Below are 16,402 nucleotides of genomic sequence, written 5' to 3'. Positions count from 1 at the left end.
AGTTAAGGTAACCTTTTCCCTGGTGAAGGATACTATGATCCTCCCTTTGAATAATTCATCAGAACCACGTACAGGTTGAGTGAATGCACGCACCATGGGAAGCTGTATGTGGACTAGAGTGGGGGACATGAACGAATTCTGAAAAATTCATGCACCTCGAAAGATGTAAAAACTGAACTTCACAAAAAAAGTATTCTAGGATCCACTTACAAATGGTAACGTCAAAATCATAACCTTAAAGTGTTCCTGAGTGTGTTGCTAAAAAAACGGTTTATCATATGTGGCCTGTGATGTCTATGTAAAGCTTTGCTGTCTGGCCAAAGTGCCACCTTCCAAGCACACCTGTGCTGACTGAAAGGTGCTGCAGCTGGGAGGCCCTCGGGAAGGTGTTGAAAACCCGTCAGCAATTCTGTCTAGCCACACGTGACACATCCGTCTGTGTCTGCTGACTGAGCCGGCGCTTGACTATTCATTCAGAGTTATCAGATGTTTGGAGGCATACATCCTTTGCAAAGTTTTGAATAATGTAGAAGGAAAACACTGAAGTGTTTCCGCATTCCACTCCATGCATGAGACTACTGTATGTGAAGTCAGTCATTTTGACAGGTACTCATTAAGAGTTCAACATGCATTTATTTTGCTTTTGAAAGTGAGGAAAATCAACTGTAAAGCTAAACCAAAAAAGGCAGACATTTTAGCACATAATGAGCTAGCTCACTAATTCACTAAAAAGAACAGTAAATTAAAACTCATGTAGGCAGTGGTATTCAGCTTTGTCTAAGAAAACAGTGTCACACATTCCCTTTGTAACTAAGGCATCGGTGAAACCTTAACCCTAACATACTGACATTAACAAGCCAAGGACGACACGTTGGCAGTAGTGATAGACAGCCATCACACTGTAATCCTTTCAGCTTCTCATTCTCTCTTTCAGAAGTCCGTTCAGAATTTAATTAAGCAATTGTAACTCTGAATTTAGCGAGGCACAACTATTGCATTCAGGATTCTGCTGGTGTGTACTGAGTGGAAGGGATCTCAATAGTTGAGTCAGCAGCACATTCACTGGCAGTGACCAATACTCACACACACACAAACCCCTCCTTCTTAAAAGGCCCGGTACCCAATCAGACTTTTACTGTAAAATACCTGGGGAAACCTTGTGATAGTATGAAGCATTCTTTCTCAGTGCAGCTTTTGTAACTCAAACTGGCATAGTTGTCACTGCATCGTCTACACATCAGCATTTCTTAGTCTTAGTGTGTCTCTAACTGGAGGGGAAAACAGCGATCAGGTCGTGGCCATCCACGGGCGCTGTGCGGACGCGGGCATGCATTTCGCAGTACAGCTGACCCTCCACGAAGAAGTAGCCCTTCTGCTTCAGGTTGATGTCACAGTCGGAGCACACGAAACAAGCAGGGTGGCGGAACTTGTCCCGGGCCTTCACAACAGTGCCCCTGGTGGACCAATCAGACAAAGCCAGTTAAAAACTAGCTACAATAACATGTTCAATGTCAACTGATTCAAGATGATAGGTGTCAAAATAGATGCATGAAAAGCACAAATTTCCATTATTGTCTTCATAAAAGTACAGTGAGAATGAAGTTATTTAATTGCTTGTACACTTTCCTGCATTTAAAGTCATCTAAATGAAGTTTCAGTCTTTAAACTGGTCCTACATATCACTTTTTTCTCACAGGTTGTGTCTTGTTTTTGGCCGTGGCACATGAAAGCTTGCACTGATAAACACATGCAGAGTATCTCCCAGTCTTTGTTCTGCTGTTACACACACATTATACTGAGCCACACCGTTTCATTTGCATTGTAACTTCAGACTATTATACCAGTTCATGACACGGAAGATTGAAAGAACAAACAAAAGCTGTCATGTAAAGGCCTACTCTTCTCCAACAGCTGGGAATCATATTACTTTTCCCACGAAGGCAGCCTTGAATAAGAGCAGTGGCATGTTAAAACCACCAGCTTCTGCCACGCTGGCGTGACAACACACCACATTTTGGCTTTTATAGCCTTCATTTGTGTGTGTGTATATGTGTGTGTGTGTGTGTGTGTGTGTGTGTGTGTGTGTGTGTGTGTGTGTGTGGTTACACAGACAGCTATTGCATCTGGAATGAATGACGAAAACTGCATCTAGAATCTGGCATGGCTTTGCATCGGATCTAGTCCACTTTTGGTCCAGACTCAGTTCCTATCTGTGGCTACTGCGGCAGCTGTTTGGTTTGGGTCTGCCCTACCGGCGTCGTGTCCTCTGTGGTTGGCTGGTACTCACACGATGCCCTGGCCACACTTATCACACAGCGGCAGTTTGGACAGCGTGCTGGCCGCCTGGGAGGGCTTGGTCACTGGGGCTCGTACACTTCTGGTCACCAGGGGTCTGCTACCTACAGCAGAGGAACGGCAGTGTCACACCAGTGGGCCACACTAACGTTTGCCCACAAGATTTAATCAGTACACAGACGGGTGAGTTTGGTCTTTTAATGGAACGAGACACATGGCAGAAATAGATATGACCTGGATGATAATGACAGAGTTGTGTTGTTGTTGATGTGATTACATCTCATAAAACAAAACAGTGTGTTAAAACTGGCCCAATAAAGAGTAACTTCAGTCCAGTTAAACCTGCCAGTCTGGATGATTTGTTGGACAATACACTAGAGAAGCATTTGAGTTGTTTGGTATTCGCTCCTCAGATGAACACAGTGGACCTGATTTAACTGACAGGCGAAGCCAGACAATGGGCAGAGTGTCCCAATCATGACCTAAAACATCATGTGTGGAGGCTCCAATGTTTTTGCTCTTTGGATCTTGCTCATTGTATCAAATTAACACATGGGTTTAGTCTAATGAATAATTCGCTTTAGACTCCACACTTTGCCTGTGGTTTTAAATGGCCAGTGTGTTGCTGTCGGTGTCTCACCGTCACTGTCGATGTAGTCCTGCAGAGCCCTGAAGGAGCCAGACTGTCGGGGTTCGTGGGTTGGCTCCTGGTTGTCCTGGAGCATGCGGTACACATGGGAGTCCTCGATGGATGACAGCATTTTTCCACTGCGAAGACAGAGCAGCCAACACCTCAGCCTGTGTGCCTACGTACCCGCTTAGTCACTGACAAGAAATAGTTGATATTAACTACTAGTGAGGGGAAACTTGGCAGGCAATGGTGATTCAAATGAGTGTGTGTAATACAAAAGGAAAAGGCCAATAGGAGATAGGTGGGCTGCTGTAAGACTGATGTGTGATGGTGATGAGTGACTGTGGATTTGGTGTTTTGAATGTGTTCAATGCCTTTGATGAACCCATGTTGTCACTGGTGACAAGTAAAAGTTCTCACTATTTCTGGATTCTGTCGCAGCACTTTAATTTGATTTGCGGGTGAGGGCAGCCAAATGGGCGTGAATGGGTGCCGAGGGTTTGCTTGGTGCCAAGTGCGGCAAACATGGACGGACGGTTACCTTGGCGATGAGTTCTCTTCTCCAGCAGACATCTGAGCCTGCTGTTGAGCGCTTGCGACATTGGCCTCTGAGTACAAAGCAATGGGGGAGTTATACTGATCTGTGGGGGCCATGAACTGGTTGGGGCCAGGGTTAGCGACCGGTTGAGTGACTGGCTGGGGAGGATTACTGCCCCCCTGAACTACATTTCCCATGGGCCTTTGTGCTGGTGTGCTGCCAATGAGGGATGTGGAAGTTCAGCAGTGGCAAAGCCAGGGAAGCCAGAGCAGAAGCGGGAGACAGGGTGCACCAGGATTGGTCAGAAAGAACACACGGCACATCAGGATTGGTCAAATAGAGGACAGGGTGCACCAGGATTGGTCAGATAGAGAACAGGGTTGAGACAAACAGGACAGAGAGGAGAGAATGAAAAAGATGTCAAAATTGAGTACAGAAGAAATCTGTGTTGACAATTATTAAGTTTAGTTTCAGATGATGGTGAAATTGTGAAATCATCAAGATATAGTGACAGAATGTGTACAGTTTCAATGGTTATGGAGCTGGTTGTAGGTAAGTGTGGTTATGTTTTGGTTTGGTTTGGTTCATTTAATTAATGTTAAAGTGTAAAAAACCATGCAGGTAAATGAGACCAATAACCTGTGTAGGCCAGAGAGTGAGAAGGGCTTTGGCCTGACATTAAACTTGTGCTCAAAGTAACCTAGATCCTGCAAGAGAGAACAAGAGTAGAAAGGAGGGAGCAGGAGTTAGGAAGCCAGTCAGGTTTAGAGAGATTAGATGGTGGCTACTCTCCTCGGTCACCACACTGAAAGCGAGCAGCAGCAGCAGCAGCCCACAGCTGAGAACGGAGTCTTCGGTCGGGAGCATCCGGCCACATGGAGCTGGCTGATCCATCACTCACCCCTCTGGCTTATCATTGGCGAGGCCCCGGATCTGCCCGTGGAGGGCATCCTGGATGTTGCCCGCGGAGTAGAGGCCTATAGGCGTGTTGTAGGACGAGCTCACCACCTGTCGGTTGTCGTCCAGGCTTGCGGCCACGAACGGCTGGGCCCGCCGGTTGTGCCCTGTGCCGATCGGTTTGTACTCCTGAGCGTGCCAGGCAGAAAAAAAACACACGGCATGCGCTAGCTCAAGGCACCACACAGGCTTCCTACGCCATGTTTGATCACCAAACCAAACACTGCCTCAAACATACAGACACACACATACAGTAGCTATGGATGTGTGGTAACTACGCATTAATAGGGATACATTTGTCTATAGAGCAGAAACAATACTGGCAGTTGAGCATCATGGCATTTCTGAACAAAGCCATGTTTTAACTATATTGTAGCAGTGGCTACCAACATGTGAGAAGCAAGGCCTCAGAATGCATGTAGCACACTCATAAAGCGGAACAGCCTGACTATATTAAACATACAGACATGCATAGCAATGGCTGTCTATTAGCTACACATTAAAAAGCAAGCCACTTTCCATATGGCAGATAAATAATATTTATTATATTAAATATGATTGAAATATAATATTTTATATTTATAAAATTACAAGAGTACTGTGGCTTTTTTTTTAAATGAAGCCATGTTGTAATTACATTGTAACAGTGAGTGACCAACTCATGAGAGAGAAAGCTTGAACATCAACTGGCATAATCACCAAACCAAACTGCCTTTGACTACAGTACATCAAACATCATCCACACATCAATAGGCATACCTATAGAGACTACATCAAACATCATCCACACATCAATAGGCATACCTATAGAGACTATATCAAACATCATCCATATATCAGTAGGCATACCTATAGAGACTATATCAAACATCATCCATATATCAATAGGCATACCTATAGAGACTATATCAAACATCATCCATATATCAGTAGGCATGCCTTTTTCTATAGAGCAGAGGAACAGACGTAAGGGCATCATGGCTATTGAGAACAAGGCCATATCTTAAATATACTGTGGCAGGGGGTGGCTGCCAGAGCTTGAGAGAAAAGGCTTATAGGCTTGAGAAAGAAATTAATCATTTAAGCGCTGCGCCCACACTTGATACTGTTGCGCATCATTTCCTGTCCTCGTATATCTGGTGGGGTCTCTTGGGGTTCAGTTACAGGGGCTGATATGGTTTCCACTCTTGACAGTGTTCACAATGTACCTCACCTGGTCCCTTGTTAGAACAACCAGAGTGTATTTGCATGTTGCACATTATCAGAAAGTGAAAATACCCAAGGACCTTTGCGCCAAATCATTTATATAAGCATATGGAAAAGGGTCCACAATAATAAGCTTAGGGAAAACTTCAGCAAAACTTTCATCAAACTTTCACCTACTTCATATCAGTAGCAGACACAAGACATAGGTCTACTTAGTCACTCAGATTCAGATTTATTGTTGCATTTCAATTGATATTTACATACATATATATATAATGCCAGATTGCATGGTGGAGGGAGGGATCCCTGAGCCTGTTGGTCCTGGCTCTAAGGCTGCGGTATCGCCTACCAGAAGACAACAGCTGAAGTAGTCATGAACTGGACATTCTATTCAAAGCTACTCTTTTCGAGTCTAGGCATAATACTTGACTATGTTTTGCAAGGGTTTTGCAATAATTAGCTTTAGGGTCCCAGTCCACTTATGGTGGTACTAGTTGTTGTTGATCTACTAGGCCTACTTCTGGCCTGGCACTGGATGTCAGACCCGGCCAGGAAAGGCCTGCACTTGGGGCAGATCAGTTTAAATATAAATGTATCAGTGACGGGGGATAACCATAAAGTTATAAATCCGTCAAGAGATTCACATCAAGCGAGACAGGACAGCGACATCTAATCTCTCACACACGCCATGAGAAGTCGAGCATCCATAAAATGACCGTTAACAAGCATCACTCACTCCTAGCGTCGTGGCGTCCGCTCAAACATTGGATAAAGGAGATCTATAAAGTAGCCTACACATTACTGCAACATTCCTGAGTGGACAACATCACGCCAAGGTGCAGTGGGCAAGGCAAGCATGTCACCTTTCAGCCAACTTACTTGCTGCTCAGCCTCCAGGTTGATTTTGAAGGGGTTTACTTTGCCGTCATCGGCGGAGACAGCGGGAGACCAGAGTCTGGTTTCAGGTCTGCAACAGACATATGGATGAACAACGTGGTCACTTCCCTGGAGAAAGTAATAAATTAAGATCAAACAGCAACAGTGGACGAGTCACTTGAGGGTACCGGGCAACAACTTTGATCTGGCCATAATTCACATCAGCAACCTTCCACAGCATCTACAAATCAGACCTCGCCTCCGCAACATCGCAAGGACGTGAATCAAACGGCTATAAATTCTCAGTTTCATACTCAGCCTCTGATATACATAGACCACCATTCAACAGATGACACTTATCCATTTAACCTTGAGGGTGGTATCTTGTTTTGATCCTGTGTAGATTCAACCCTTGAGTTTACAATAATGCTCAGATAAATAATACAATGCTGATTCTGTGTCTGTAGCCTCTTACTCATGCTGAATATAATGTAGGCCTACTTGACTCAAAGTCCATTAGACATCATCACACTGTGTATGTTGAGTTCACTGGGCATATATCACCAATGGTTTGTTTGTTGTGAATGAATAAAGGTATCTCTCTCTGTCACACCTCTCAATTTTAAGGGTGAGCTGGTTGCCGGCGTCTCTGATCTTGATCTGCGCTTCGCCATGCGTCATGTCCTCGGCTGCGGCTCCATCTATGGCAAGGATGATGTCGCCAGGGCACAGGTTGGCCACGGACGCCTTACTGCCGGGGGTCACCTGTAGAAATGAGAGGAGTGAAGGGCACTTTCATGTACAGTATGTTTCTGTTGTTAAACTGACATGGCATGGACTGAAGTAGCCCTGAAGTCCAGTTGCAACCTAAGAGTTGCAACATTAAAAATCAATCTCTGTTTAAAAAGAGAGAGAGAGAGAGAGAGAAGAGGTCATCTGACAAAGTAAGATAACAGTGACAAGTAGCTTATGTCCCCTTATCCCATTTCATGTTTGTAAGTGCCCTATAAATAGCTGAATGTGGATGTGTCAATCAGAGTGCTGGATCGTGGTCACGGTTGCAGAGCGGCCTATCGGTGTCTCGCTGATCTAACTGCTGTGGAATTTGCAATGCCGATCTACACACACCCCTGCCCCTCACCCTCTCTTCTTCACCTCAACTCCCTCTCCTCTCTCTCTCTCTCTCTTACTCTCCTCTCTCTCTCTTACTCTCTCCTCTCTCAACTCTCTCTCTCTCTCTCTCTCTCTCTCTCATTAGTGGCCTCTGACATCATCGCTCTTTTTTCTGGCAGGCTCATTTCTGAGGTATTCCAACCCCCCTTTCTCTCTCTCTGCCCCCCCTTCGTCTCTCATCTTGTCGCTTTACCTTGTCCAGGGGGCCCACAGCACCTGCTCACACATCCCTGAAACCACCCCCCACCCTTCCCCCCCCAACTCACAGAATCTGTCATCTTGCTCCACTTACACTGTCAAAGACAGCAGATTTATGCCACGTTAGGTCATCCCAGCTACTCAGAGCCGGGCAGTAGGAGTTGTGTGATGATTATTTTGAATCCCTTTGTTCATATTTACCTTCCTTCTGCCCTCCCTCCCTCTGTGGCTGTGTCTATCTTCCTTTTCTTTCATTTCATCTGTTATGTCAAGGTTATTGGCACCGCAATACATTACACAACAGGAAACTATAAAACACTTCAAACTTAATTTGAACTTTCCTCCAGATAAAAATAACTGGAATCTTGAAATATGTTTCCTCAGTGCCAGCTTGTGTTTACTCTTCCTGTGTCTTTTTCCTTTTGAAATAAGGAAGACTATTTTTTGTGCCACACCACAGACAATATACCAACACATGCAGATCCACAGATTCCATCCGTCCTGTGCAGTCAACCACAGAGTTCTGCAGGCTCAACAGTGTTTCGTTATGACACAAATATGCTTGTGATTTCTTTCCCTAGTTAAGGTCCAGGAGGCAAACGATTGCGTGTGTGTCACAATGCCATCTTCAAGGCCAGACATCTGCTGCTCATTGCTGTGCTGAGATCAAAGCTATACTGAGGACCTCTCAGAGATGTGCTGGGATCAAACCTATAGTGACCCCTGAGGACCTCTCATTGCTGTGCTGGGATCAAACCTATAGTGACGCCTGAGGACCTCTCAGAGATGTGCTGGGATCAAACCTAGTGACCCCTGAGGACCTCTCATTGCTGTGCTGGGATCAAACCTATAGTGACCCCTGAGGACCTCTCAGAGATGTGCTGGGTGGATGACATTGTTCCCTTGGTATTACAGATGTGTGTGTGCGCGAATGAACAAAGCTTTGTTGTCGTGAAGGTGCAAACATTTAGAGAACAAAAGTGAGACAGAGGGAAGCCAGAGTTTCGATGGCACAGGCATGGCAAGTGTGTACACATACACACACACACACACACACACACACACCATTCATCAAATGTTCTGAGCCACAGCATGAGATCTATGCAGACAGTTCAATTCAATCAATCACTTTTTAGATGGTGCTGATCTCCATGTCTGTGGCGTGGGGGACAGCAGTAGGCTCCCACAGATGAAGGCTGCGGCTGGGCCACACGGCTCTATTGGAGACAGGATTTACTTTCATCTACAGGTCTATAAATATTACACTTCTATTGCACAAGTGTATTTCAAGAAAACTGTTGCATAAAAATGACATGTAGTGTTCAAAATAAATGTTTTTGTATTACAGCTCAGTGAAGTGTGTACAGAACTAGTATCATTATTACACAGCCCATTTTTCATTTATTTCTATTTTTATTTGAAAAAAGCTAGCAATCAGTCAAAAACATGCCTCATTATACAAAGGAAAAATAAGATAACAGCTAGCCACAGAGGTTGATGATTCTTTCTCAGTTCTATTTCTTACAGATATGTCTACGCTAGCCAGTGAGAGTAATTACACACTAATTGTGCAATCTGCTGGAACATGTTTAGTACCTCCACAGTTCCACACTTTACATAAGCCCATACTTGGCCAGGCTGAGGTCATGGTGGTGGTGCTCTGCGGAGGGTGTCAACCAAACCATGGGCAGTTTACAGAGCTGATGATGTCATTATGCGCTTCACTGGTAATTGCTACCTTCATCGCCGCTGCTGGTCGCTGTTTTTTTTTTTAATGGACTCAGATCTGTCTGCTAAAAAGAGTATCTCACCATACAGTCCAGATTGCTCAGTCTATCTACCCTCAAGGCTCACGGGTGTTCCCTCATAAGTGAGCCTTCTTATGGCGCTGTAGATGTATTACCTTGTGTTTCTACATCAAAGAGAACAAACTGAACACAGTTGGCTTGTGTTTCCAGGGGAGGTTGAGTTTAGAGACTGCTTAATGGCGCTAGCACAAGCCTGGAGCGAAGAAATGGCTAAACAGCAGCTCTCATTAAGACTACGTTCCCCTTGTTAGCATTATATTGAGTTACTCTGTAGTTGATTATATGCATAAATAGACAAAGCAGAAACAGGCACCACCGCAGAGACGGAGAAACAGAGAGGGAAAGGAAGGAGAGGAGACGTTTTCTGCTTATAGTGCCCCCTGGACACGCCAATATGCTGTTTCTGTGGTTACAGTGGCCCCTGGACACGCCAATATGCTGTTTCTGTGGTTACAGTGGCCCCTGGACATGCCAATATGCTGTTGCTGTGGTTACAGTGGCCCCTGGACATGCCAATATGCTGTTGCTGTAGTCACAGTGGCCCCTGTACATACCAATATGCTGTTGCCTCCACATTCAGAAAACATATTTCCTGATTAACATTTTGGCCCGTCAGGATTCTTTTGGACACTGGACAATACTCTCCATCTGTGCCAGTTATTGTTGCTATGTGCATGTATCGCTGCCAGAGCTCTGAGCTGCATCACAACTCTATGAGCACCACTGCTTTTAGTCTGCACTGAGGGCCAAGTCATATCCCACAGCGTACTCTCACAGACCAGCACTGTAGCTCATAACTTTGGGTTATGGTTACGGCTGGCTGGTTTCTGTTGCCCAGTCCTGCATTATGTGTGAGGACCCTAAAGCTGCTGGGTCCAGGGTAGGAATTTCACGGCGGCCACGATGGCCATGGCCGTCGTAGCCCCTTGCGTTGGCCGTGAGGCCCCTTTGAAAATCAGAGGTTTACAGGCCACGGTGGCCTTGGTGCCCCCTTCTTTCAATATTCTGCTTTGCGTCCTACTAATAGCGATTTTTATTTAGCCTGTGCTAAATAAAATTTATTTAGTCTTTTACGCAGTGGAGAAAGTGACAGCGCAAGAAAGAAAGTGCGTCCAAATTCACCCATTCTTAGTTGAACTACTCGCGAAGTAGCCTATTCATCACACAGACATCACAAGTATCACATGAAAGAGCTTTTTCTCAGCTTTTAAACGATGTTAGCCGATAATTGCTGTGTTGAACGGTTCGCGAGAAAAGTAAATAATATAATTCAATTTAATCATACATTCTACACTGAAGGTTGCGTCCCATGATCTCCCTACCCATTCATCTCGGTGGAATACTTTACGAACCCTTCTTTTAACACGTGACAAACCAGATATCAGAATAAACAGGAGACCTTACCAAACACAAAGGTGTAAAGCCCCTGTACAGTTAGCCGTTCCAGAGTAATCCCGTTTTGAATTTGCAGTAAAGTTCGACATACATGGATGTCTCCAAATTTGGGCTTTAAGTTTTACAATGTGTTTAAATTGTTCCACATGATTTCATAACGGGCCAAATACAAAATAAATGTTACAAATATCGTCTAGATATTGGTAAATCAGAGGACAGTTGACTAAGAGTTTGTGAAAGTAGCCTTAATGATCACAAAATGCTAAGCATGCATCTAGGCTATTTGAGTTTCTTAAAGCTGAGCTGTGCTTAAATTGTTCAATACATGATTTCATAACAGGCCAAATATAAAATAAATGTTATATATAGCCTAGAAATCTGTAAATATTAGATGATCAGATGATTTACAGTTCTATGTTATGTCATGTTTCATGTTTTTGTAATGTTTCATACAGTGATTCAGGTCTACTGCAGTGAATAGGCTAAATACAACTTTGATCATTTTTATAGCCTACTACTGTATAGTTAACTTTGCCTTGGTGCCCTGACATTTGGCCTTTGTGCCCCCCACCAAATATGCCCAACTGAAGGCCAAGTGGCCTTGCCCCCAGAATGGTGAAATTCCAAGCCTGGCTGGGTCTATTCAGGGCGAGTATAAACGCTAACTGCTGAATGCTAAAGTGAACTGGTGCACCAGAGGCGTGTGATTGGCCACGGGCATGCAGAGCTCGTTAAAGAGCGCTTTCGTCAGCCTGCTCCAGTCCTTCAGCAGCTTGTTGCTGACCAACAGGGAGGTCCGGGAACCCGTGGCATCTGTCTCGAAGACGGGAGTGTGGAGGCACACACACACATGCACGCAGGCACATGCACGCAAGCGCACACACACACACACACACACACACACATCACATGCCCCCCCTCTCTCAACACACCCTCATAACCCCAATGCTGTATTAGGCACCTCCAATGCTTTTGAGAAACAGTTGCACTAAAGTCCTATATTTAGCAATGTCCAGGGCTTTGAGCCACTTATATTAACACATTTAACTATTAAATAGCCAAAAAGGGAAGTTTACACTTGTTACACCCTTTAGACTTTTTGAGTTAATATATGATAAGTCCTAATAGCTCATAAATGAATTAGCAGCTATATTAAGTACTGGTAAATATGGCGGCCAACTAATCCTTGTTTGCAAACTGCTGATTAAAGATACTTTATAACACCTGACACACAATTAAGCAATTGCAAGCCACCTCTATTTATAGCACAACCATTTTCAGGAAACCTGAACGGTGATTGAGCCCATGAGATGCACCATAAGCATAACAGTGTCATCTCACCTTTGGATGCAATCATTCTGTTGGCTATATGCCTCCAATCCAATAGCTTCAATCTCTCAGAGTCAGCAGGTCAGGGCAGCATACCACTGCAGTGTCTCATCAGTGCCGGTGATGTGTTCATGCTCTTTACTGATTTGATTTGTTTTGTAACTAGCCCACTAGCCCAGGCTTCAGTGTGCCCCACACCTGCTTGATATAGACTAGCAATCAATCTGTCTACATTTGCCTCATTATACAAAGAAAAACAAGATACCAGCCACTGACTGTGATGATTCTTAGTCTGCCCATTCTTCAGTTTCATATATATATATATATCTAGGCTATCCAGCGAGAATACAAACTAAGTCAGAAAAGCAAACAGATAGATAGCCTAACTGTAAAAGACACAGAATGTTATCTTATCATTCAACTCAGTGGGTCACATGCTGCAGTCCAGTACAGTGAGCACTTATGGCTGGCACTGATTACATCATGTCCACTGAAACATGAGGCATACAAAAAGTCAAGTTAACAACCTCAGTCATGCCACCTAATTACCTGAACTCCATTAAACCACTCTCTACTATGACTTTAGCATTGGACAGCGCTGTGGTCTCTGTGCAGTAATTTGCCGCTGGACAGTCGCCTGTTCAGAATTAGAAGCATGTCACTAAAGGCTTACGTTTGACTTACATCCATCCCAGCACTCTGCTTCCACACACAAAGCCCCTGAAAGCAGAGTAGAGTTCCTCCTCCCTCTCCCTCTCCCTCTCCCTCACACGGAGCTCAGAACATCAAAGGCCACCTTATCACAGAGGAAACTCAGAGGCAGTGCCTACGGGCGGCACCCCAGAACCCCAGGAGCTATGGGTGTGCTCAATTTGTCTGTGCTATGTCACTCTCTCTCTCTCTCTGTCTCTCTCTCTCTCTCTGTGTGTGTGTGTGTGTGTGTGTGTGTGTGTGTGTGTGTGTGTGTGTGAGCGAGGACTTACCCTCGAGACGGTCAGCGGCTGGTTGAAGTCCTTGCCTCCCATGAGACGGAATCCCCAGGGGGCAGGTCCGTCCAGGACCACGTTCTGTGGCATTTCTCCTCTCCTGTCTCAGGCTCTCTTTCTCTCTCTCTCTCTCTCTCTCTCTCTCTCTCTCTCTCTCTCTCTCTCTTTCTCTCTCTCTCCCTCTCTTCTTCTTTCACTCCCTTTTATTTAGCTTCCTTCTCTCTTCTGTTCTTCTGCCCCTCTGTTCGTTCCGTCCTGTGTCCTGGTCAGTGCAGGGCAGTGTAGTGGGAGCCTGAGTGTAAGTTCCTTCCCCTCCTCTGCTCTCTCTCTCTCAGTCCCCCGCCACTGATTGGCAGACAGCTTCTGTCCCAGCACCCCTTTTAACTGGTTGGAGCATGTGTGTGTGTGTGTGTGTTGATGTGCGTGAGTGAGGGAGAGAGGGGGGAGAGAGAGAGAGAGAGAGAGAGAGAGAGAGAGAGAGAGAGAGAGAGAGAGAGAGAGAAGATGAGGACCGCCCCAGAGTGTGAGGTCACTGTTCAGACTGAGGACCTGAGGCAGTGTACTAGAACATACTTTTGATGTGTCTCTACTCAAATGTTACCTTTCCCCTTGACCAGCTCTGGACCTTTCTCTACCCTCTAATTTAGTTATCGCTCAGTGATTGAATCCAACTCTCTCTCTCTCTCTCTCTCTCTCTCTCTTAACTTTCTCTCTTTTGACTTTCTTTCTCTGTACTTTCTCTCTCTCTCTCTCTCTCTCTTTCTCTCTTTCTCTCTCTCTCCCTCTGTCTTTTCTCTGTCTCTCTCTCTCTCTGGTTCGAATTTGACAATGAAAGAAAGCCTGTAGATTTATATATGTAAATCATCATCTAAATATTACTTTAGTTAGTGACATGTGTTTACCTTCAGAATATTTATTAAGTTTACCTTCATTTGATGGACTCACTGCTCAGTTCCTAGTGAAGGTTTACCAACACACTGAGACACCTTTACTCACTGTGCTAGAGAACGTATCTCCCAACACACTGAGACACCTTTACTCACTGTGCTACAGAACGTATCTCCCAACACACTGAGACACCTTTACTCACTCCGTGCCATCAGGGCAGCTACTGCACAGGAACCAACTTCACAGAGATGACTGACAAGTGTATGAGCACCTCGGGGGTCTTATGCTAAAACGGACCTGCTGCTGTTACATCCTGTCATAACAGAAGCATCAAGGGAAAGGGGTGGGGTGGTTGTTTTTGTTTTGTGTTGGCAACAGGGCTAAGAAAACCGCTCTCTGTACCTCCTGCTTATAAAACCCACAGAAAGGCAGATTGCTTTCATATTGAGTGAACTGAGGTCAGATTTTATGTGCCTATGATATTGTGGTTTCAGTTCACCTCTAACAGAGCAAGGGGTTGCTTTCCCTTGCAACCTGAGACTGATAATGCCTCCAAATCATAGATTATATGAGCCGTAGCCCCTGAGGCAATGGGCTTAATCTGGAGGGAAGTCTGTGACTCAAAGAGTCTCTGATGTTATAGTTCCTGTGTGGTTTTCCAACCAGGTGTGCCCACATCACGAAGGGTGGACTCCTCACCTCTGACTCAACCTGTTCCTCTGTCTGGGATTTCTTGGCATCCTTAGCCTTGACCACATCAGAGAGAGAGAGAGAGAGAGAGATTAACCCTTGTGTTGTCCTCAAATCTTACCGACACTCTTTATCCTTGGGGTCAATTTGACCCCAGCTAATTAAACCCTCAGAAATGATTATAATTCATATTGTTACCCAGTTTTTTTGTGACAGGTACTTAACAAGAGTGTAATAACCACCATCAAAAGCCCTACAAAACAATCCCTATGCTAACTCTGTTGTACCCTTCAATTGAGGAAAAGTCATGAAACATGAAGCAAAAAAAAAAAGTTTGAACCATATATTTTATGATGTTAAACGTTGCTTGGGGTCAAATTGACCCCAAGGATAACAGGAGGGTTAATTAATGCCAAATCCCTACAATATGGCCCAGTTTTATCAACTACAGAGTCATTCTGTAGTCCTAGACTAGTCCCTTTATTTGGTAAGACGTGTGGAATTCAGACATGACTAGACAACTGACAACTGCCCTTCACACCAAGTAACTTGTAATGTTTATCTGAATACACCTCCATGTTCGCTGTACCCTCTCTTATAAAGGGCCAATTTCCAGTCAGCACGTCTTTTAATAGCCCCCCTGTGCCTCATGTAAAATGACATCAGTCATATTTTCATATCGCTTATTCGTGTAAAGCCAATGTCCAGCACTGTGGTCAACATCTTCCTCTGAGGACCACACCAGACTAGACACTATAGGGCTAATTTCTGACGATTATTGAGTGATCCCAGATCTGATGGGATCTGATGGGGTGATTTTCCTAAAGCTGAACTGAAGGAGCTTCACAGAGGGACACATGCGAGCTTAGGCCAGTTTTTTTCTCTCAGGGGTATGGGGGGGGGGGGTCTGGAGGACCACTGCATCCCAGGCATGCTTGTGATTCCTGCGTGCGGAGAGAGAAAACCCGGCGCGCCAAGCCTCCCCAGCGTTTTATTTACGCCGTTGCCATGGCGGCTGGGGGTCGGGGTGGACACAAGTGGTGGACAGCACATGGCTGTTTATAGACTGCACAGGCTGGCGAGAGCCACTGTAGCCATCCCACACATAGGACACCGGCAGACAGGGGCGGAGACGGCCCACATGTGGCAAAGGTCTGGGCCACGTGCGCTCTGGGCTCAGCCTGCTGCTGATCACCCTACACACTGAATGGAGCCTCTCATCAAACGGAAGCCAATTTCATCCAAACACAACAGAGACAGAGAGAATCTTTAGCACAGAGAGCTGTCTGACTGACTGACTTAGAACAGTGGTTCTCAAATGGGGCCCTGGGGGTACGTGAAGGCACTCCAGGGGGTACGTGAGATTTTAAAATATACATTGATATTTATCAGTTCCAAAGTTAAATAAATTAGACACTGATGGCACAGTGCT

General features: G+C 45.1%; 1 protein-coding gene across 3 annotated transcripts; it reads right to left on the bottom strand.

Annotated features, from left to right (window-relative positions):
- Positions 1 to 613: 613 nt before the first annotated feature.
- pdlim3b (PDZ and LIM domain 3b) lies at positions 614 to 13,758 on the bottom strand. Of its 3 annotated transcripts, none has more exons than XM_048232116.1 (8): positions 13,390 to 13,758; positions 7,117 to 7,268; positions 6,507 to 6,594; positions 4,366 to 4,550; positions 3,468 to 3,680; positions 2,936 to 3,063; positions 2,288 to 2,399; positions 614 to 1,454 (listed from the first exon to the last, which is right to left on the bottom strand). In XM_048232116.1, the coding sequence occupies exons 1-8, from the start codon at positions 13,480 to 13,482 to the stop codon at positions 1,265 to 1,267; spliced, it is 1,161 nt and encodes a 386-aa protein (XP_048088073.1). In that variant the 5' UTR covers positions 13,483 to 13,758; the 3' UTR covers positions 614 to 1,264. The 3 variants fall into 3 exon arrangements, with proteins under 3 accessions (XP_048088073.1, XP_048088074.1, XP_048088075.1); XM_048232117.1 differs by lacking the exon at positions 4,366 to 4,550 and adding an exon at positions 4,104 to 4,171 and having other exon boundaries at positions 13,390 to 13,755; XM_048232118.1 differs by lacking the exon at positions 3,468 to 3,680 and having other exon boundaries at positions 13,390 to 13,755.
- Positions 13,759 to 16,402: the final 2,644 nt, after the last annotated feature.

Source organism: Alosa alosa, chromosome 21 (assembly GCF_017589495.1).
Source record: "Alosa alosa isolate M-15738 ecotype Scorff River chromosome 21, AALO_Geno_1.1, whole genome shotgun sequence".
NCBI classification, from domain to species: domain Eukaryota; kingdom Metazoa; phylum Chordata; class Actinopteri; order Clupeiformes; family Clupeidae; genus Alosa; species Alosa alosa.
Note: the sequence above shows the minus strand (reverse complement) of the source record. Positions and strands in the feature narration are given on the sequence as shown.

Bases quoted from the DNA above. Each gene is read 5' to 3' on its own strand.
- pdlim3b (XM_048232116.1), bottom strand. From the start codon at position 13,482: ATGCCACAGAACGTGGTCCTGGACGGACCTGCCCCCTGGGGATTCCGT. The intron at 6,595-7,116 runs GTGTGACAGAGA...TGTCTGTTGCAG, and splicing joins CTCACCCTTAAAATTGAGAG to ACCTGAAACCAGACTCTGGT. The intron at 4,551-6,506 runs GTAAGTTGGCTG...TGGCACGCTCAG, and splicing joins ACCTGGAGGCTGAGCAGCAA to GAGTACAAACCGATCGGCAC.